General features: G+C 42.7%; 1 protein-coding gene across 1 annotated transcript; it reads left to right on the top strand.

Annotated features, from left to right (window-relative positions):
• The first annotated feature begins 637 nt into the window (after positions 1-637).
• Positions 638-19475, top strand: kcnc4 (potassium voltage-gated channel, Shaw-related subfamily, member 4). The gene is made up of 4 exons (XM_068598392.1): positions 638-1940; positions 11007-11943; positions 12791-12967; positions 17545-19475. The coding sequence occupies exons 1-4, from the start codon at positions 1332-1334 to the stop codon at positions 17610-17612; spliced, it is 1791 nt and encodes a 596-aa protein (XP_068454493.1). The 5' UTR covers positions 638-1331; the 3' UTR covers positions 17613-19475.
• Positions 19476-20149: the final 674 nt, after the last annotated feature.

Consider the following 20149-nt stretch of genomic DNA (forward strand, 5'->3'; position numbering starts at 1 on the left):
GTGTTGTTCACTGAAGAATCCACGAGGGGGCGGTGTTGGCTCGTGTCAGCAACATCAGGAGTCTTCTTAACTCACTGGAGGCTTTAAAGCAACCTGTTGGATCGCACTTATTTTTGTTGCACAATAATAGCAACAATAAATATAATAATCTTGGGCTCCTCATGAAAATCACACCTGTTTATGTTTCTTCTGTTTACTGCAACTGGAAGTCTAGGCTAACATTAATCTGAATATAAACAGTGATGAAATGGCTGGATTTAAGAGGATAGTCTGTAGCTGTCATGCAGTGAAACACCATCATGTTCAGGCCGGTAAAGGCCTATTGAGTCTGACACTCCTAGTCCTTCAGTCAGGTTAACAATAAGCCCTTTGTTCACATGCTGGAGTGGACATGTCACTGACACCTGTACCTGAACCAGACATGTAATGCAAAATGTACAGTACACAACATTTACAATATTGTGCACAGTACCCCCCCCCCCCCCCCAACTCCCCCCCCCTCCCCCGCCCCTACACACACACACACACACACCTCATCAGCTATTCCTCTCGGTCTGATTAGAGGGAGTGGTTCAATGATGCGCCAACCTTCGCCAGCAACCAAGGGGTTAAACCGTCGAGCCTGTTGTTGAACGCACCGTCCATCCAACCGGGCTGTGTCGCTGGGGGAAGACAGGCTACTCGTGAGGAAAGCAACAGATACCCAGCTGTAAAACAGCCTCACATCTGGCGCTCGAGCTGAACTGGCAGAACTGATGGGAATATGTCCGCGCGCGATTAGCGCGGCTGGATCATCATCGCCAGGCTTCATCATCTTGTATGGAGGAGAGAAAAGTTGCCAGGAATAATTGTGGATTTTGGCGTTGCAGAGTTTGGATATAATTTGTTTAACAGGAGGTGAGAAGTGACACATTACTTCAGACTAAGTGGTTCATCCGATAGGCAGGTACGGTCGCCTACTGTGCGTAATTTGTCACTTATTCTGTCGCCACAATCTTGTTTTTATACGCGTGAGATAAGTTCCACATCTTAATCGAAGTCACATTGTGAAATCTATTCGACGAAAACATTGAAAAACACATCAAGTGATCCCGGCCACCCGCGTTTTTTTTCCGACACCTAACGGAGTTTTGTAACAGGTGGTTTTTGTTGTGCGTTCACTTCTGCAGCTGCCTGGATTATTAGACTGTCATTTTTTGGGGGGGGATGCTGCACGAGACTGGGCTGTGAAATGAGGGCGCACTTTGCGTTCATTTCCTGATTTTTGGACGGGTGGACAACCGCTTCTTGTACCGGAGGGGAGCAGCCAGAAGGTCCCTAGCTGCGTCTCGATGATCAGCTCGGTGTGTGTGTCGTCTTACCGGGGCCGCAAGTCGGGCAACAAACCTCCGTCTAAAACATGTCTGAAGGAGGAGATGTACAGAGGGGAAGACTCTGAAAAAATTATCATCAACGTGGGCGGCACCCGACATGAAACCTACAAGAGCACCCTCAGGACCCTGCCGGGGACTCGCTTGGCATGGCTGGCGGACCCGGACCCGCAGGTCAGCTCGGACTCGGACGCTGCGCCCCCGAGCGCCGAGTTCTTCTTCGACAGACACCCGGGCATCTTCGCCTACGTGCTGAACTACTACCGGACCGGCAAGCTGCACTGCCCCGCAGACGTGTGCGGTCCGCTGTTCGAGGAGGAGCTGGCGTACTGGGGCATTGACGAGACCGACGTGGAGCCGTGCTGCTGGATGACCTACCGGCAGCACCGGGACGCGGAGGAGGCCCTGGAGACGTTTGAACCGCCGGACCCGGAGGCCGAGGATGACCGAGAGACGCCGAGGCGGTTCGGCATCGAGGACAGCCCCGACAGGTCGAGGGGCTGCTGCGAAGTTTGGCAGCCGAAGGTCTGGGCTTTGTTTGAGGACCCGTACTCGTCCAGAGCAGCCAGGGTGAGTCCACCATGGGTTTTTTTTTGTCTTAAATCTGCTTTAATGGGTACATGTCAACGTGAGACCGTGAAACCGCCGAGTGATTTGGTCCATTTCGGGCGCGTATGTTGTCCGAGTCAACAGATGTTGTCACCATCATCAGGCGTCCCTAAATAAGTTCAGCCACGTTCATCCTCAAGTCGTGCTGGATGAACTATCTGCGTTTTATATTTACACTTTTCACGTCACAGTTTTTACCATCGACTCCGCACCAGTTGCTTTAGTCCAATTTACAGTGTGTTGTCTGCAGGGTCAGAAGCTCGATTACATTTAAATTAGCTTTATCGCTCCAGGGTAATTCCCTCAATATAAATACTGCTGTAAAACCAAGACGGGACACAATAACACAATGAAACACATGACACAATAGCATCGCTTCGTATTGTCTGCCAGCCAAGTGCACTTGTTTCTATTTCCTCCTCAGTGACCTGATGTTACTGCTTTGTTATTTAATGGTAAAATCCTCGAGCCTAATAACTCAACTTATTCAAGTGAGCATAGAAAACGTATTAATAGCTTAATAATTTGAAACTGCCAACTCCAATATTAATGTGACTTTTAATTTTTGATTAACACGCTGGATTTTTCTCAAGAAAGAAGTCTGTTTTCGGCAGGTGTTGAGGCTCGATGTGGTTGATAGGAAAAAGGTTTTCTTTACTTCTGTGCCATATTCATATCATCACATCTGTTTCATTGACTGTTTCCAGGAACAGATGTAGCATCCCACTCATCAAATATGAATCTTGACATCTGTGCAGATGTTTGACTTGTTCGCATTTTAAACAACAGTTCAGAAAATCACACAAACACCACAAATAAAAAACACAAAAGATGGAGGGCTGATGAGGGGAAAAGTGATCGAACAAAAACGAAGAATGCAAAATACTACAGGGACCAAACAATTTTAATTGTGTTCTTTTCTGATATATTAAGATTAAAACACAAAAGCACAATATGTTAAAAAGGTCATGCACCACATACTTTTGTGTACTTCTCGTCTGGACAAGGGAAGTCCTGCATTATTCCATAAAACATGTTGAACCCATTGGTTGTGTAAGAAAGATGGACTCAACCCCATCCAACACCTTCGGGGTGACCTGGAGCTCCGACAGTGAGTCAGGCTGTATTACCTTGTGAGAGCAAATCCTGGTGTACTGGTGCCAACATATTGTGGAAGTCCCGACAACAATAGTGGAGAAAGCACTGTATTAATGCCGGGGACTTTTATTTCTTTGCTCTTTGTAGATTTCTGTGTTTTTTTTCAGAGTTTCATCCTCTGTAGTCATGTTCGGGTCCCCCAAAGAGGTCCAACTCCCCATTAGACTCACAATAAGACAACAACTACGGATTCCAAATAGATTTTTGACGGTTTCTGAGCGGTAAGTCTGTTTTTACAGCACTATCAAGAAGAGCCACAGAAAAGGAGCAGCAATAGTTTTCACCATGTTCTTGGTCCATGCCTTCAGAAGCATGTAATCCGTTCAGGAATATGTTAATGAACAACAAAAAGTATGAAACAGCATGATGTATCAGAATAAAACAGTGTAACAGATGTTTTTTTAAGCTGTTAAAAAGGGCCTTAGACCTCCAGAACCCTAAACAGAACATTTAAGTTTATGTAGTATATCTTTGTGCTCGTTTAACTTCTTGTCTGTCTCTCCACCCATTTGTCTTTTAATAGTTAGAAGTCATGACAAATGTATTTATTCAGCTCCCAGTTAAAGTTTATAACTATTTATGTATAATGTAGCACACGGCCCACACTCACTCCCCTCCCCACAACTAAATGTTGCTTTTATTCATTTAAATAGTTGTTTTTTTTTAGTTCCTTCCTAAATATATGTTATGAAATTGTACCAGATTGCTGAAAATAGAGAAAATGCTGTTTTATGATAAAAATACAGTGGTGCTGAAGTGTTCCCACACATCCTGTTCAAGGGTTGCTCTCAAAGCTTCTCTCATCACAAGTGCATGTTGGAAAGGCAGCGGGAGTGAACACCCATGTGCAGTAAATCATGTTAAACAGAATAATGGGGTCGAAAATACACACATCATCCATTTATTACAATGTTGAGAATCTATTCTACAATGTTGAGAGAAACACTACTTTATTCAAATATTGTCATCAATTCACTAGATATATATACTCCCCCAAAAATGAATCTCAGTTTGTATTTCATCACGCTGAACCAGATACACTCCTCTTCAGTTTATTGATGAACTGAATGTTTCTATATTGTAAATTAAAATTACTTTGCCCTAATTTCTTCCACAGGGACTAACAGCCATTTCTAAGCATTTGAAACTATGCTCTGCCTAATGGCTTAGCAACAAAAGCAGCAGAGCGCTTAATGAAGTAAACATGAAGGCAAGTATCGAGTGTCACGAGCAGGAGTTGTCAGGCAAAGTGCCAGGAGCTTTCATCGTTCAAAAAAGAAAAATGCTTTTAGTCCGGAAAGAGAGAGGCTGATGCTCACTCTAATTTCGGTTTGAATGGTCTATTCAGAGGCTCCCGCAGTGTTGCAAAAGTTCTTATTGCATGCCAGTCACAATACAAATAGTGTTTATTTTAGCTTCCCGTCCAGGTGGCATTTTCAGGCCCGTCACTGTGGAACAGCCGACGTCTCTGAGTCACAGCTGCCATCTGAAGATGACCGCGCTCTGACTGCCAGATCATCACGTCTGTCGCTCACTGCTAAAAATGTGTAAATGAATCAGTCAGGATTTTCACTGTAGATGCGACTCTGGATCCATCTAACAAGAGCGAGCGAGCGAGCACGGATCCATATTGACTCGCTCATAATGCTCTTTGTCCATTTCCTCTCCAGCTGGAATATGCACGTATGTTTGCTCTGTGTGCGTTCTGAGAGGAGTGCATTTTTGACTCACGTTACCTTTATGGCCTTTTTATTTCAAAGAGCCTCTGAGCTCAGCTCAGTTAATGTGATTCTTGAAAGCCGGAGGGAAGGCAATCATTTCAGCCACATCCTCCTCACTAGCAACCATGACTGGAGGTGCAGCTCTGGGGAAGTCTGCACACAAAGACTGTTCTGATGATGGCATAACTCAAAAATCAAAGATGTGAGAGCGTCCTGTCCAGCGTGTACTCGAGCAGCAAGTGTTTTAACATTAAAGTGCAGACTCTCAGCTTTAATTTAAAGGGTGTTTACTTCCACATACTGTGATTTGTAGTGCTCGATACAATTTCGACACTGTTCGCCAATTATGGATGTGAATACTCTCAAATATATTTGAAACTGAAAGTCAGAACATTAAGTTTGTCGTGATGTATTTTACTTTTAAACCAAATCACTGGAGCAGAGCGCCAAAACACTCGCATATGTAGAAAAAAACATGTTATTTCAGTTTAACATCTGGAGAGCTCCAGGACGCTGAAAGCGTCCCAGGCGTTGTAATTTCTGGTTGCATGTGACAATTAGACTTGACATTACCATTAAAATCAGACTAGATAACTTCGTTAAATCTTCCCGTATGCTACATTTAATAAATTCCACAGCGCTGCTGCCTGTAGTTAATCGTCGCTGTAATGCGCTGAAAGTTGTTATCAGTGGTGAGATATTAAAACTGCCTTTCCCACAGAAAAGAGCAGCGCATTTCATCCCACGTGAGAAAAATCAATTTGTCTTTGTTGTGAGAGCAAGGGATTAACTGATGTGGGATTGTTGAGGTCTGATGCAAATTATCTGAGATCGTCGTTTCCAATACCGAGTCAGTTTGATATTAGAAAATGTTGTTGTGTTTTTGTGTGTTTAGATTTTACACTTATATTTCTTATTGAATGACATTTATGTTCAGATTCAGTCACAGGATAAGAGAATGTGGCGTGAATTTGGTATTTCTATTTTTTTTAATGTCAAATGAGATGTTTAAAATACATTCATCCTTGTTTAAACTTGCATTTGTGATGTAAAAATATAGTGAAGTCACACTAATAAGTAATACGTCTACCTGAGCAGAAAAATAATTCTCTCGCTCTCTCTCTCTCTCTCTCTCTCTCTCTCTTTCTCTCTCTCTCTCTCTCTCTCTCTCTCTCTCTCTCTCTCTCTCTCTCGCTCTCTCTCTCTTTGGGTGGAAAGTCCAACCCTAATAAGACATTAAAATGGCCTTTTTCACCTTTATCTTCAGGGAATCACATCAGTGTCACCACATCCTCATCAAAACCTAATTTTGTCTTTCTTGCTGAATATGAAACCCGTCCTCACACGTCCCATTTCGTTTCCGTGTGACAGCAGTTGATAAATAATAAAGGAGCCTTCCGGGCTTCGACATTCACAGCGCTGACGCCTTTCTCTGCTGCTCTGTGATTGGACCACAGGATTTGATTTTCTAACACATTATCAAAGCAGCGCAGCCTCGTTAGGAAACTGTTATAATCGCAAATCTTTTGTGAAAGAGGGTTGTAATCTTGTGAGATTATGTTGGCTGTTTATTCTGCCAGTTCTAAGTACTTTGCTGAAAACAGATGTTTTATTGTGAGTTCAGTTAAAGTATACACAGAGTTACAGACTAGTTCCTTTGTAGGGAAAATATAATCAATAACATATAAAACAAAATAGAATCTTACATCTACCAAATCAAAGATTCCCCTTTTTTTGTCTGGTAGTATTTGTCCTTGATTACACAAAATTATTTCTCAAAAAGTAACATGGTCAGATTCAAACCACAGAAAGACTGTTGACAGTGTATTACAATATTGTACGTTTGAGAAAGAAAGATATGTCAAATAAGTGTGACGTTTGGATTTTTTTCTGGTATTTTCTGTCTTTTTCTCCCCTGAAAATGTTCTTTCTGCTGAGTACCTCCTAACCAGCGCAAAACATTGTTGGTTAAAAATGAAATATGTAATACACAGCGCTGTGTTATCAGTGTCTGATTTAAAATAGACTTTATTAAATTCAGTCCATGAATTTACACTTATATTTTATTGAACATTTATTAAATCACTATGTTTAAACGATATTTGAATTGATGCTCATTTTAAATATTAAAAAGAAATCTCACGTACCCCCAGTTCAGAACCACTGGTCTGAGGTATGGAGTTAAAGTTGCATTGTTACAGATGGTCATAACCCCTGTCCCTGATCAAAAATGGTCTATGATGTTGGATGTGGATCTTTCTCCAGTCGCCCACTGACTCCTGGTCGATGACCTTTGCCCTGTAGTCGTCTACGCTGCGACCGGCTTTGATGGGGATCATCCCCGTTGCTTTCTGGTTCCATGAAATAGCAACGTGTGACAGCGAATAGCTTCCCGACCGATATCATGCAGAAGCCCAGCTGACAGTCTGAGTAATGGACATGAATGCTGCTTCATCTTCAGGTGGACTGATCCTGAATCAGTGTGACATGAATTCTAAGAAAACATCACCAGTGGCGGCGCTCACCGGCTTTGCAGCTGCTGACTGCTCGGAAGGCTCGTTGCTGTGTTTCTTACGTACACCGCGTCAGTGTTCGTAACAGAGCGTGATGCTGAGCAGCTGGAGGTGATGGCCGTGGTGGGACTCCCCAGCTGCTGCACCCTGACGCACAGCCTGCTGCCGGTCCTGTCACCCCCCCACACACACACACACACACACACTCTGGTTCTCCCATCTGGGACCGCGTGGCTCCTCGGGGGAACATCGGCTCTCTTTGCACACCGACACCAGTGATTGGCATCACATATCCTCTATAGGCTTTAGTGTACTCTCCTGTGGTACAGTGCTCGTATTTCATCTTTTAACAAAAAGTTGTTGTCATTCATACTGATGAACTCACAAATAATGATCACAACTCTGCCGTTTTCATGAGCTCTTTGGGGCTTTATGGTGTCTTTTAAACGCGTTATTCTGCTGTCCGGTCCACACTTGTACTCTTTTATTCTCACCGCTCTCATCGCTCTGTGTTTAGCAGGCAGACACAGTTAGAAACTAGCTGTTAAATGCAGTGAAACATTTAGGAGTGAATACTGGAATTACATACACACAGAGACAAGCAGTTCACTTGGCCAAAACAAGACCGTGTTTAAAGCTTCTACCATTCAGACCTTAAATTAACTTTACAGACACATTTAAATGCTGCAAGATTTAGTGAACAAGACAAACACTTGCAGACATGGACACATGCAAATAAATAAGAAGACAAAGAGGTATGAGGTGAGGCTGTGTGGTGTTATTGTGTAGACTTTAGCAAATCGTTCTCGTGTGCTAGGACCTCCAGCCTCTTCCCTGCAGTGGTGCCCCTGGCTGCAAATATCCAGCTCTGTTTAGTTCTTGGGTAAATTGTTTTCCATTTGAATAAAATGAACACCGTTCAGGCCTGTTGGGCTCATCACAAGCAACAGGACTCAGTTTTTTTTTATCGTCATACCAAGGAGCCTCTTTTTGTGTGATGTGTTTTTGTCAAAGCTAGACAAGTGTGACAATGTGTTTGGCTGCAAGAGGATTTTTATTTACACGCATCAATACAATGAATGTCACTCGCAACGAATTCAGAGATTGAGAAAACAGCTGGACTTTTTTTTTTAATTACACGATGGACACATTTGTTGAGGCTTTTGTTTTCCAACAAACACGACGGCCTGGGTTTGCAGGATTGAAGGTGTCCAGGCTTCAACCTGCTGGATGCCTGGGAGGTGGCAGCTGGATCTGGGTGGATATCATGGAGGTCCCACATGTTGCTTGGTGACAGGAAGTGGCTGCTTACACCACTGTGTCACAAAGGTGGCACCTGTCTGTCTGCATGACGCCCAACAGAGCTAGCAGGGACGAGGACTGCAGTGCATTGAGAGCGATTACACGTCTATGTATTAGTCAACATGACACCTTGATGATGGCTACTTTGGTTTAATAGGGGAAAAGAGGTGTTTGACCAAAATACAGTATAAAAGTATTTTGTAGATATTTCTGTAAACTTCTTCCCTAACACTTCTTCTCTGGATGGTAACACTGAGCCCCACTATTTAGGTTATTATTCAGGTCTGTTGTGCAACAAGTAAAGAAGCCATAGTTGGATTTAGTAGTCCAGAGAGGACTGATGAGAAGCTTGTGTACAATTTGTTATAATTTACTTCGTAAAAATAGTTTTGATGCGGTATATCTTTTGTCTAGTTTTTCACAAAAAGGCACAATGAAAACATAATGAGTGCATGTAAAATAATACTTCATTTTTGTTGCAAATAAAGGCTCTTCAAAGAAAAGTCAGTGTAGCGAAATCCTTCTTTAAACCTTCCAAATTCCTTGTATTTGCCGATAAATGATTCTGATTCTGGTTACAATCTTCAACTCCAGCTGCAGTGATGTGCTTAATAAGTAATCCAGCTGTGCGCTTCTGTTTCTGCCCGCTTGTTGAGATGCTCCCTGTGACTCAGCGCCACAGTCGGTGGGCTGATGCTCAGGGAGGCCGTGTCCATGCAACCAGGGGAACTCTGAGCTCCTCCTGGGGCAGTCGGGGCTTCACAGCCTTGCTTCTCGTCTTGCAGCTCAGTTCTCAGCATCTTGGGAGATCAGCGCTGTGAGCTCCTCCGAGCTCTGCAGGGACAAAGTTGAAGAAGGTTGTCATGGTAGAAAGCGGCACATTATCTGTGTGCACAATAGAGATACGACCATACTGTGTGCATCATTGCCGTTTTCAACATGGGCTGCTATTTGCTGCATGAGCTGTCCCATTCGTATTGGTTTTATTTGTTCCACAGTGAGTTAGTATCTCCATTGGACATCGCATGTTTTATTTGTTTTCTCTAATCCCAGACTCAAACACTATAAAGCAGATTGATATGTGAGAGGGCCCTGGAGGAAAAAAGGTAGCTGAGGGCACGTAGGGTACATATTTATCCAGCTGAAAGATAATAAAGGTTCGAGAGGCATTGCAATTCATCAAAGCTTTAGTAAACAGTAAAGACATAACTGGTATGAGTTAGCACACAATATTAACACAAACACAGACAGGCATGGCCATTGTGCTGGAGCAGGAGGATGGCATGCAGCCACAATGTTCAATTTACATGGACATTTTGCCGTTTTCTTTGGATTTGTACTTTGAGAGAGATCATTTGGGTTTTTATATTGTGATAATTTGAGGGAACGCTGATGGCAGGGTTTCACTTGGTGAAATATGTCCGATAAACCTGTCAACAGCACAGTTGACTCTGCTCATCCCTTCAATTCCTTTTCCTCCACTTGTGGTGAGAGACGGCACAAGCTGTTATCAGATGAACCAAAAACCTCTTTTTCGGAAATCAACCCACAAGGCTACTTTCTGTCGGTATTGGCGCCGTGTGAGCGCCTCCTGCTGTCTGAGACTGCCATGGCTCATGTATTGGGGCTCATGTTTCCTCTCAGCATGATTCAGGCTCTGTGTTCATGGCAATAATTGGTTTGAAATTGGTCCATTTTATCAAAAAAAAAAAAATGTCCTGGCTTCAAAGTCCTTAAAAAAAAGTGTCAGTGGACAATCACAAGAATGAATTAATTCCTGGCAGGTAATAGGATGTCATGAGGAGGCGTAGTGGCAGCGTCGCACACAGTCAACATATTTAAAGATATCAGGGCTTAATTTCTACACTTCATATGAAGCTATTTTTCAGCCAGTCATTCGTTTAAGTGAAAAACTATCATTATTAACTTCCTCACAATTAGCATTTATCCTCACAATTAATCCTTTGATATCGTCACCGCTTGTGTCTTATCATAATGTTTTTGTGCTTGACTTAAGTGTTCTCCCATCAGTGTTTAGTCTTTGCTTGCTGTCAATAATCTCACTGCCTCCACCAGAAAATAATCCCTCAATACATGCTGCTTTCACATCAATATCTTTTTATGCGTGATACTGTAATGGTTGATAAACGTCTGATACTATAATTACACAAGGAATGGATAGAAAAATAGATTTCTGGAGTCAAACGCCATGCAGGCAAAGGTTTTAAGCCTTTGCACAAATACTTGGTACAATAAACACACTACCGATTGCATATTAAGTTTTTGGAAGGCGTGAAATTGTATTAATTGTTAGTTTTATCCATCTTTTCCAGGGAGTGGCGTTTGCCTCTCTCTTTTTCATCCTGGTGTCCATCACCACCTTCTGCATGGAGACCCACGAAGCCTTCAATGAGCTGCAGAACCGGACGGAGCTGGTTGTGGTGGGCAATGACACGCAGAGAATGGAGACGCAGGAAATGGTCACCAAGCCCATCCTCACCATCGTGGAGGGCATCTGCGTGGTCTGGTTCACGTTTGAATTCCTGGTGCGCATCGTCTGCTGCCCGCACAAGACAGTCTTCATCAAGAACACGCTCAACATCATCGACTTCGTGGCCATCCTGCCGTTCTACCTGGAGATGGGCCTGAAGGGTCTGTCGTCCAAAGCGGCCAACAACGTTCTGGGCTTCCTCCGCGTGGTCCGGTTTGTTCGGATCCTCCGGATCTTCAAGCTGACGCGGCACTTTGTGGGCCTGCGCGTGCTCGGCCACACACTGAGGGCCAGCGTGAACGAATTCCTCCTCCTCATCATCTTCTTGGCACTGGGCGTACTCATCTTCGCCACCATGATATATTACGCGGAGCGCATGGGAGCCAGCCCCAGTGACCCCACGGGTGCAAACCACACACACTTCAAGAACATCCCCATCAGCTTCTGGTGGGCGGTGGTCACCATGACCACGCTGGGCTATGGAGACATGTACCCAAAGACATGGTTGGGCATGATAGTGGGGGCGCTGTGCGCGCTGGCCGGGGTGTTGACCATCGCCATGCCGGTCCCCGTCATCGTCAATAACTTTGGGATGTACTACTCGCTGGCCATGGCCAAACAGAAGCTGCCGAAAAAGAAGAAGAAGCACAACCCGAACCCGGACGCTCCGGCTGACTCGGTCTCGTTTGGGAAGTCGGAAACCAACTCGCACAGAGACAGCACGCAGAGCGACACGTGCCCGCTGGCTGCTGAGGAGAGCGTCAGCAGGAACCGCTCAGGTCAGGCTGCAATGCAATGTTAAAGGGTCAGTTCACCCAAATTATAGGAGGAAGAACAGCATTTTCTCGCTTGCCTTTTGTGGTTTTGTGGTTTGCAGCCATGCTGGAGGTTTGATTTTGTTTTGATTCTCAGCTTCCAGATGCCGTCCAATACAAAGAAGATATTTGTTGTGATCACATCATTGAAAAATTTGCTTTTAATTCAAACTGGAAACATTGTCCTAGTTACTTAAAATAATCCATAGTCCATAATATCCTCTTTTCAAATTGTTATCCATGTTTTCTTTAGTTCATCTAGAAAATTGGGGACATTTTTGCTGGGGGAGATATTCGAAATATTTTTGATTTCATATTCATAATTAGATTATAAAATAACCATATATACAACATTACATTGACCTTTATGGTAATAAAGAAGAAATTGGGGTAAATGAAACCAAAAACTACCTGCATGACTAAATACCACGACAGGTAAATTAGAAGATATTCTCTTTGTAATTTGGATGAAGTGACCCTTTTCAGCCGATGTTACTGTTTGTTTAATTCATTCATTTCATTTATATGAATAATTTGTTCATACTGTTTGTTTAATTAATGATAAATATTTGAGAGGTTTTGAAGTAATTATAACATAGCGTATTTCTCATCTATTGTTTGTTTGACAGATGAAATGTGCTTAGCATACCACAATCTAATTACTGCGTATAACATCTCAGACAAATTGAATTTCTTTCACAGAAAAATACAGATTTTATGCAATATACCGCTGCCTTTGTCTGCGCACTCGGGGCAGCCTCAGTAAAAGCTTTGGCATTTACGTCTCTGTGTGTTTTTGTCCTCCTGTCAGACTCCAAACAGAACGGAGATGCAAATGTGGCCCTTTCAGAGGAGGAAGGCTGCAGCCTGACCCAGCCGCTTTCCCCCAGTGAAAAGTGGTCCCTGCGGTGCTCTCGAGGGCGTGACAAGACTAAGAAGGAGGCCACCTGCTTCCTCCTCACCCCTGGAGACCCCAACGTCCATACTGGTAAGTTACATATCAGTACACACCTGGATATACACATTTACTGTTGGTGTGGTTGCACACTGCTTTTTATCTGCACTGCAGTTTCAATTCACTTCTCTCATCAGGTAAATTTGCGTTTTCCTCCACTGGAGCTTTTTGTGAATTAAGAAGTTTATTCAAGAACATCGTGTTAGTTATCAAAGATCCTGACAGATTATCGTTACTTGAGGGGAAACGTTAACCTTTTAGAAAATGTGCTTTTTTGGAAACCATTCTCAGGTCTGAAGCAGGAACAACAGCCGGCCTGGCTCTGTCCAAATCTATAAATCAATCTGCCTACCAGCTCCTCTGAAGTTCACTAATTAAAAGTCGTCTCTGCAATATTCAGAGCATTAATATAGCAGCCAATGATCATTCGCTATGTAAAGATGAAGTGAAGTGATGTCTGCCGTAGTAGGGAATGAAGTCGCAGCCCATCTGTGTGTGCTGTAATTTGAGCTTCTGCTAGCTTTATTGTCATATCTAAGCCGGCCGCGCAAGCTTTTTGTGCATGTGCACGTTACTTTCTGCTCTCACTGCTCTCATATGGCTGTTCCAGCTCATAACGAAGTCCCAGCAGACAATTGAAGCATAGCACCCATTTCTGATTCCCCCTTTGATAAACACAGTTATTAGCTGCACTTTTGCTTTTTCGTGAGCAATGTTAGAGCCGGTAGCACCGTTAGCTATGTGCTACCGGTTCAGCCGTGGCCATTTTGAAAACTGTGTGGAGGACATTCAGATAACATTTTTACTAGGGCTGGGCAAAGTTGAAAAAAAAACAACTGATTAATTGCATGATTTTTCTGCGATTATTCGCATTATGCGCCAAATTTACTAATGAAGTAAAAAACTAGTGTATTGCAGCTTTTATTTTAAAGTAATGTTATCAGAACAATATAACAGTACTCTGGAACAACAGCAAGATAACATACATTCATATACAGTACATACATATACATATATATATATTTTTTGAACATGTACCGTTCAGTAGTAAGGGTCCCTGTGAGGGACAAACCACTCCTTCTTTGGTCCATGTTCAGTCTGTTGCTTAAGTTAAAGATCTTAAAGACCAGCAACTGATTAACTTTATACAAAAGCAATAAGTGCTTTTCATATTTTTCAGTTTGGTTTTTCTTCCTCAGGGAGAAAAGTCCAGTCTGTGTTGTCTTGAACAAGTGCACTGAACCTCTTGTGATGTGTGGAAAGTTCACCTCTTTGAGAGAACAGTACAGATCCAGAAGTGATGCTGCTTTAAAGTGCTCTGCATGGATCAGATCGCGGGGTCAGGATCTTTGCGCATGCGCGACTAACTTTCAGTCTGGACGCGGAACCTGCTGGTACATATTCATGTAGTGTATTTTGCCCGCCAGTGAGCGCGTGTAAAGCAGCTCGCTGCAGCACCGCTGCTTGTTGAGAAAAGAAGCTACGGAACAATACGTGCTTTACGTCAGACTCACAACGTCACGCTGCCTGTCGGCGAGGCTGCGGCAGCGCGCGCGCACCTATATGAGTCGCCTTCAAAGTGAAAGTAGTGCTGCTGTAATGCCTTCATGGCGTTTATCTTTTGTATTTATTTTTCATGTTTGATTGACCTCACGCCGGCCGGACTGGGAGAGCCGTGAGACGCCAGGTCTGAACTACGCCTCCTGGAGAGATTTAAAGCGATAAGCCCCTCGCAATGCAAAAAAACAACAACAAAACATGCAAAAAAAACAAAACATGCAGTTAATGCATGATCAAATAGTTAACGCCGTTAAAGGATTGCCAGATTAATCTTGCGTTAACGCATTATCGTGCCCACCACTAATTTGTTTTCCACCTTTGACCTTCAGCTCTCTGTGATTACTTATATAAACACCAATATTCTTTAATTTTGACTGTTAGAGAAGCTGTCTGAAGCAAGTAAAAAAAAAGGTGAAGCTCCCTTTAAGTTTCTCAATTGACATCCATCCGCCTGCCTGCATCTCCCTCTGCTTGAATAGCTGCTGGATCTCACACCCGAGCTTCTTGAAGTACCCAAAAGCCCCTTGTTAGAAGAGGGTCTATATTTGGCAGTCGTGGATTAGTTCCTGACATCCTGAGCACACATCCCACCCAGTCAACATCCTGACTCTCCTCCGTAAACAGCACAACACTGAAGGTGTTTTCCTGTAAAACTGCACTTTACCGAAATGCATTTTTTTCTCCCGAAGGTCATTAGCACATCACTGTGGAGGAAAAAAAACAACACATAATTGGAGCACTTTGTGTAGCTTGACTCCTATGAGACAATAAACTCCAGCTTTTTGACAACCCATTACAAGGAAAATGTATTTGAACATGTTAGTTGAAAGCCTCGTCAATCACTGAATGTGTTAAGTGTTGTAGATTGGTGTCGGTTAATGGTAGGTTGTCACATGCAGAGGATAAAAACAAAACAGCATCAGTTACATCAGGCTTCTGATAAATAAGAAGAAGAGATGTTCGTCGACATGTTATGATGCTCAGAGAAGGAAATCATTCGTCAATATAAAATTCACAACCTCACAGTCACGGTGAGCGAGACAGAAAAACAGAAACACAAATCATCCGCAGCCTGCTTTAACGCTGACTTCTCTAATAATACGCTGAAGTATCTCCTCAGCTTATGAAATTGCCCAGCGAGCTTTCTTCTGAACGCAGAGACAAAAACGATTGGAAGCAAAGCCAGAACACCTCAAAACTAATCTTTGAGAGAGAGAGAGAGAAAGAGATAGCAAGAGAGAGAGAAAGAGAGAGAGAGAGGGAGGGAGAGAGAGAGATGGGGTAATTCAATCCTGAGCTCTATGTCTGGTGAGTATGTGGATAATGACATCCCAGTCTATTACAGGGGAATATTGCACATACACAACACATTTTAGTGCATATCACCTGCAAAAAGAGCTCAAACAGACGTCCACTGTTGCCTAACAAAGGTTAAAATGTCCTGTCAGAGTTCCAAATGAAGAACTCCTCGTTTGTGTCCAGCATGCAAAAAGGCTGCATTTTGTGATCGCAGTCGTTTTGAGCTGGTTGGATGGAGATGGATTATGACACTACGCCCATAAGGGATGGTGTTAGCTTGATTCCAGGGTTACAGGATATAAACTATGGATCATATTTCACCAGAGCAGTAAGGCAGGAAGCAGACAGAAGGACAGATGGATGCAGCAGGTCTGAAGATGCTCAGATGGTTATCAGTGACAGGAAATGGTCGCCCGCCTTGCAGTGGGAACAAAATGCTGGTGAATTTAAAGTGATTACGGCCGTCACAGGGAATCACGGGGCATTGTTGCAACACTCGCCGTCACAATTTATACGTGCAAGCACTGTCCTGTTGGGAAGTGCGTAGCCTTCGCGATGTGACAACCACCAGCATGTCTCCTGTCTTATGATGAGTGCGTAATGGTGTGGCAACCTGTTCAAGTGCTGCTAAAAGGTAGCAGCAGGCGGATACGATGGGATCTGATGGGCCGCCATATTCCCGAGTGACTCCTCTGGGTGATTGCTACTAATAAGTTTCCATTAACAACATAGGTGGTCAGAGCAGAAGCCTCCTGCTGGCCTCTAAAGCTCAGATATGTGGAGTAAAGGTAAAATACTCCTTAACCCGAGAATACTAACGTTAAAAATAGTAACACCATCAATAACGTTGGGTATATTTCAATCAATATAATGTACCTGATAAAATATACTTCTCATCAAAAATGTATTCAAATACAACAATACAAGGCAAGTTGAAGTACTCTTCTTTTATTTTACCCTGTAGAACTTCTCATAAAACAATAAACAGGTATCATGGAGGGACCCTAAAGAAAGGCTCAAAATCAGATAAAAAAATTTGGGAATCATCAATAAAAAATCATTAAAAATATAAATAATGGAGCTATGAACTTGTTCTTTGGTCAGGTCGATCCTGGGACATGTGAGTCTCCTGTGAAGGGGAAGTCTCCCCTCAATGTTAAAACCCATCCGGATTGTTTTCACCCTCTTTCACTAACGTCAGGTGAAAATCACCTGAACAGGTGATTTTAGAAAAAAACAGAGATCGGAGCAGAGAGACACGCCCACCTTCAATAACGTCTGTGAGCAGCATGAAGCTACACAACGACCCACACAACTCAGACAAAAGCAACACAGTTAAAATAACAAAACCACAATCGCTCAGGTGAAAATCATCCGTCGTTAGTGTTCCAGGGTTAAACAGGACATTTTAAACAACAATTTTGATCTTCAATCAATAATTGTTTTGTAAATTTGTAAATTTAATTTCTATGGGTTTTAAACTGTTGGTGAGATAAAATGGGCTTTTTGAAATTAAATTGATCTATTTTACGACATTCAATAGATTAAAAGCATTTATTTGGGTTTAAAAACAATAAAGGATGAACTAATAATGAGAATATTAATTAGCTTACAGTGACAAGTTACCCGCATGAACAGGGGCAGCTTATACATTTCATGACACGACAACAAAATGATGCTCCCAGACCATGTTCTCGGTCTTTCATGCTCAAAGCTCAAATCATACATCATTTCATTGCGTTCCTTCACAGAGACCTGTAAGGACTTCCTCGGTGCCACTGGAAACTACGCTCAGCCAGAGGTCACCTCGCTGACCTGATGCTGATTGGCCACGAAAAGGAGAAAGAGCGCGAGCTCTGGGTGCAGCGCTTGCTGCAGGGCGCTCCTTTTTCGTCCTGCAGAGTGAATTCTCTTTATTCCAGACAATATGTTTTGTATTTAGTTTGTTTTTCTCTGTCATACATTCATTAACCCTGGAATAGAAAAGCAGTTGCATAAGAGATTTGCCATATGTGTCCACTCATTTTTATGTTACGAAGCATTTTGCATGTGTTGCATGATCTACCGTTATACAATGTAGTGGCTACCATCTAATGTTCATCATTTAGTGGGCGGGTCTTAAAGGCCCTCGTCAGTCCTACATGAACACACAGGTTTATAGTTTTGGTTACTTCACATACAATTTCTGGGTATTTTTTTCTTACTCCTTTATGGGCGAGGCTCAATTGGAAAAAATATGATGTCATTTATGTCAGTGCACTGATCAGGATTTAGCAACATTTTATTGGATGACAGGTGTTTGGTCTCTGGCAATCAAATCTGACCAAGTCTTACCCACACAGTGCCGATGAAGCAGATTAATAGTTTTCAGGCACGAACTTTGAATGTATATTATAAACTTTAGTTTCTATTACTTGTCAACTTTGACAGTTGCTTATTTAGTCATGAATAATCGATGTTGTGGAGAGAGACATATCATGAGTTTCAATCTACAGTGAGTCTCCTTTAACCATATGGCAGCATTTTTGCTAATGAGATTTGTTCACGTGATTTTTTTTATCTTTTGGATTAGAACCGTGTGTACAGAAGTGTCAGTTTTAGAACTATAAACAACATACAACTTAATCGTCATTTGAATTAATATCTTTCCACATGTTAACCGTCAAGTAAGAACCCCGAACACTTGTGAATATGGGTTTGTACAGAAAAACTGTTACTGTGAACTAGGATTAGACGAGAATTTGAAATCGCTGTTCTTTTGAAATCCTGAACAAAACAGAACCAGAATTCTCCGTTGGTCATTCGGTCGCTGCCTTCTGTTGTGCCACTGCTTTTTAACACTGACCACAGGGACACAGCACGTCCCCACAGTGGTATGAACGCTGCTCAGGCAACACATTGTTTGTAAATCCTTGTACAATAAGAAACAAACAAAGAATCAATGGAGCAGTATTGTTTGTAAGTTACATTAGCTGTATACAATTATGGCATCACTGCTGGTTGAGTCAGGCCAAATGTAGATTATATCAGATCAAATGGTAGATTTTTATTACTATCATTTGTCAAAACAAAAAAAAAATACATACAGTGCAATGCCATCAGTTCCATTTGTGGCTCATGTTGAGTAATGGAGCTTAAATGTGTGCGGTAAAGTGATTTGTACCTTAACACTTCTGTAGATCTGTAGAAACCCTGTTACTCGTTTCAGCAGAGGGAGAAGCGACAGGAGTGTGGTTTCTTTCACGTGTGACTCATCATACATATTCCTCATGGTCTACCATAGTGGCCTTATGTGTAATAAACAAAGGGAAAGCTCATCTCATCCAGCTCTGTTTCTTTGCTGACCCGTGGGTCTGTAATTATGTATAAGCACAGTTGTACGTATGTAGCACAGCATATTTCATTCCTTACACTCGTTTCTCTTCTGTATATGTCATGTATATGCACCATAAAATGGCCATGAGCCAATAAGAAAGCATTATTATTTAGATGATTAACCTTTTTCTGCCTCATTTTCTGTTTTCCCTGTTGTAAACTTGAATGCGATGGAGAAGGACACTCCGTTTCATATCTCCCATCATGGATTGTATAGGTGTGATGGAATTTAACCCACTCCAACTGTCAGATGTGTGTGTGTGATGTATCATGTAGGCATGTGTTAAAAGAAAATGCAGAAATAGAAATAAAATCCACCGTTTCTCGCCTGGTGTTGAAGATAAGACCTTGTCCTTTCTGTACTTTCTGTACATTTGTATTTTCATTCACAGCTCGTGTGACGGAATCTGCCTTTTTTTCCCCCAATAACTGCCCCGTGTCTTTCTGTCTCTGCTGCTGTCACCGTACGGCTATTTATAGTGGTGACATAAGTGTAGTCTGGTGGCTTGTCTGCAGCACTCACAGCCGCCCGCTCGCCTGTGCCTCCACGATTATGTACCAAAGGTGTAGATGGCATACAGAACACATCACCATGGAGATTTGGGATGACAGGCAACACATTACTGCTCGGCTTCCTTCGTCTCCCCCTTCTGTCTTTCACAGGCAAAGAAACACCTTTCTCTCTCTACATACTCGTCTCTGCGTGATCATCATGACTGTTGCCCATGAAGAAGGTTTTGATGTTCAGGGATGTATCGTGCGGCGCTCGGTGGCGATGGAGGGAGGGGCGTCAAGATGTCACGAGCGAGTCCAAGCCATCCAGGCTGCACGAATGTGAAAGCAGACGCGGTTATTTAACGAAGCTAAATGTGGACTGAGATACTAATTGGTTCAATAGAAGCAGGGAGCTGACAAGAAGATGCTCATACTCGGTCTCAAACAGTATTTGGCTGCACTAATATTACATTATGTTAACTTGAG

The sequence above is a fragment of the Clinocottus analis genome, unplaced genomic scaffold (genome assembly GCF_023055335.1).
Source record: "Clinocottus analis isolate CAN_PGR_092001 unplaced genomic scaffold, fCliAna1.0.p SCAF_4, whole genome shotgun sequence".
NCBI lineage: Eukaryota > Metazoa > Chordata > Actinopteri > Perciformes > Cottidae > Clinocottus > Clinocottus analis.

What these genes read in the sequence shown, in the direction of transcription:
- kcnc4 (XM_068598392.1), top strand. Translation starts at nt 1,332, where the DNA reads ATGATCAGCTCGGTGTGTGTGTCGTCTTACCGGGGCCGCAAGTCGGGC. An exon ending in ACTCGTCCAGAGCAGCCAGG is followed by an intron (nt 1,941 to 11,006) that starts GTGAGTCCACCA and finishes CATCTTTTCCAG; the next exon opens with GGAGTGGCGTTTGCCTCTCT. An exon ending in AGACCCCAACGTCCATACTG is followed by an intron (nt 12,968 to 17,544) that starts GTAAGTTACATA and finishes GTTCCTTCACAG; the next exon opens with AGACCTGTAAGGACTTCCTC.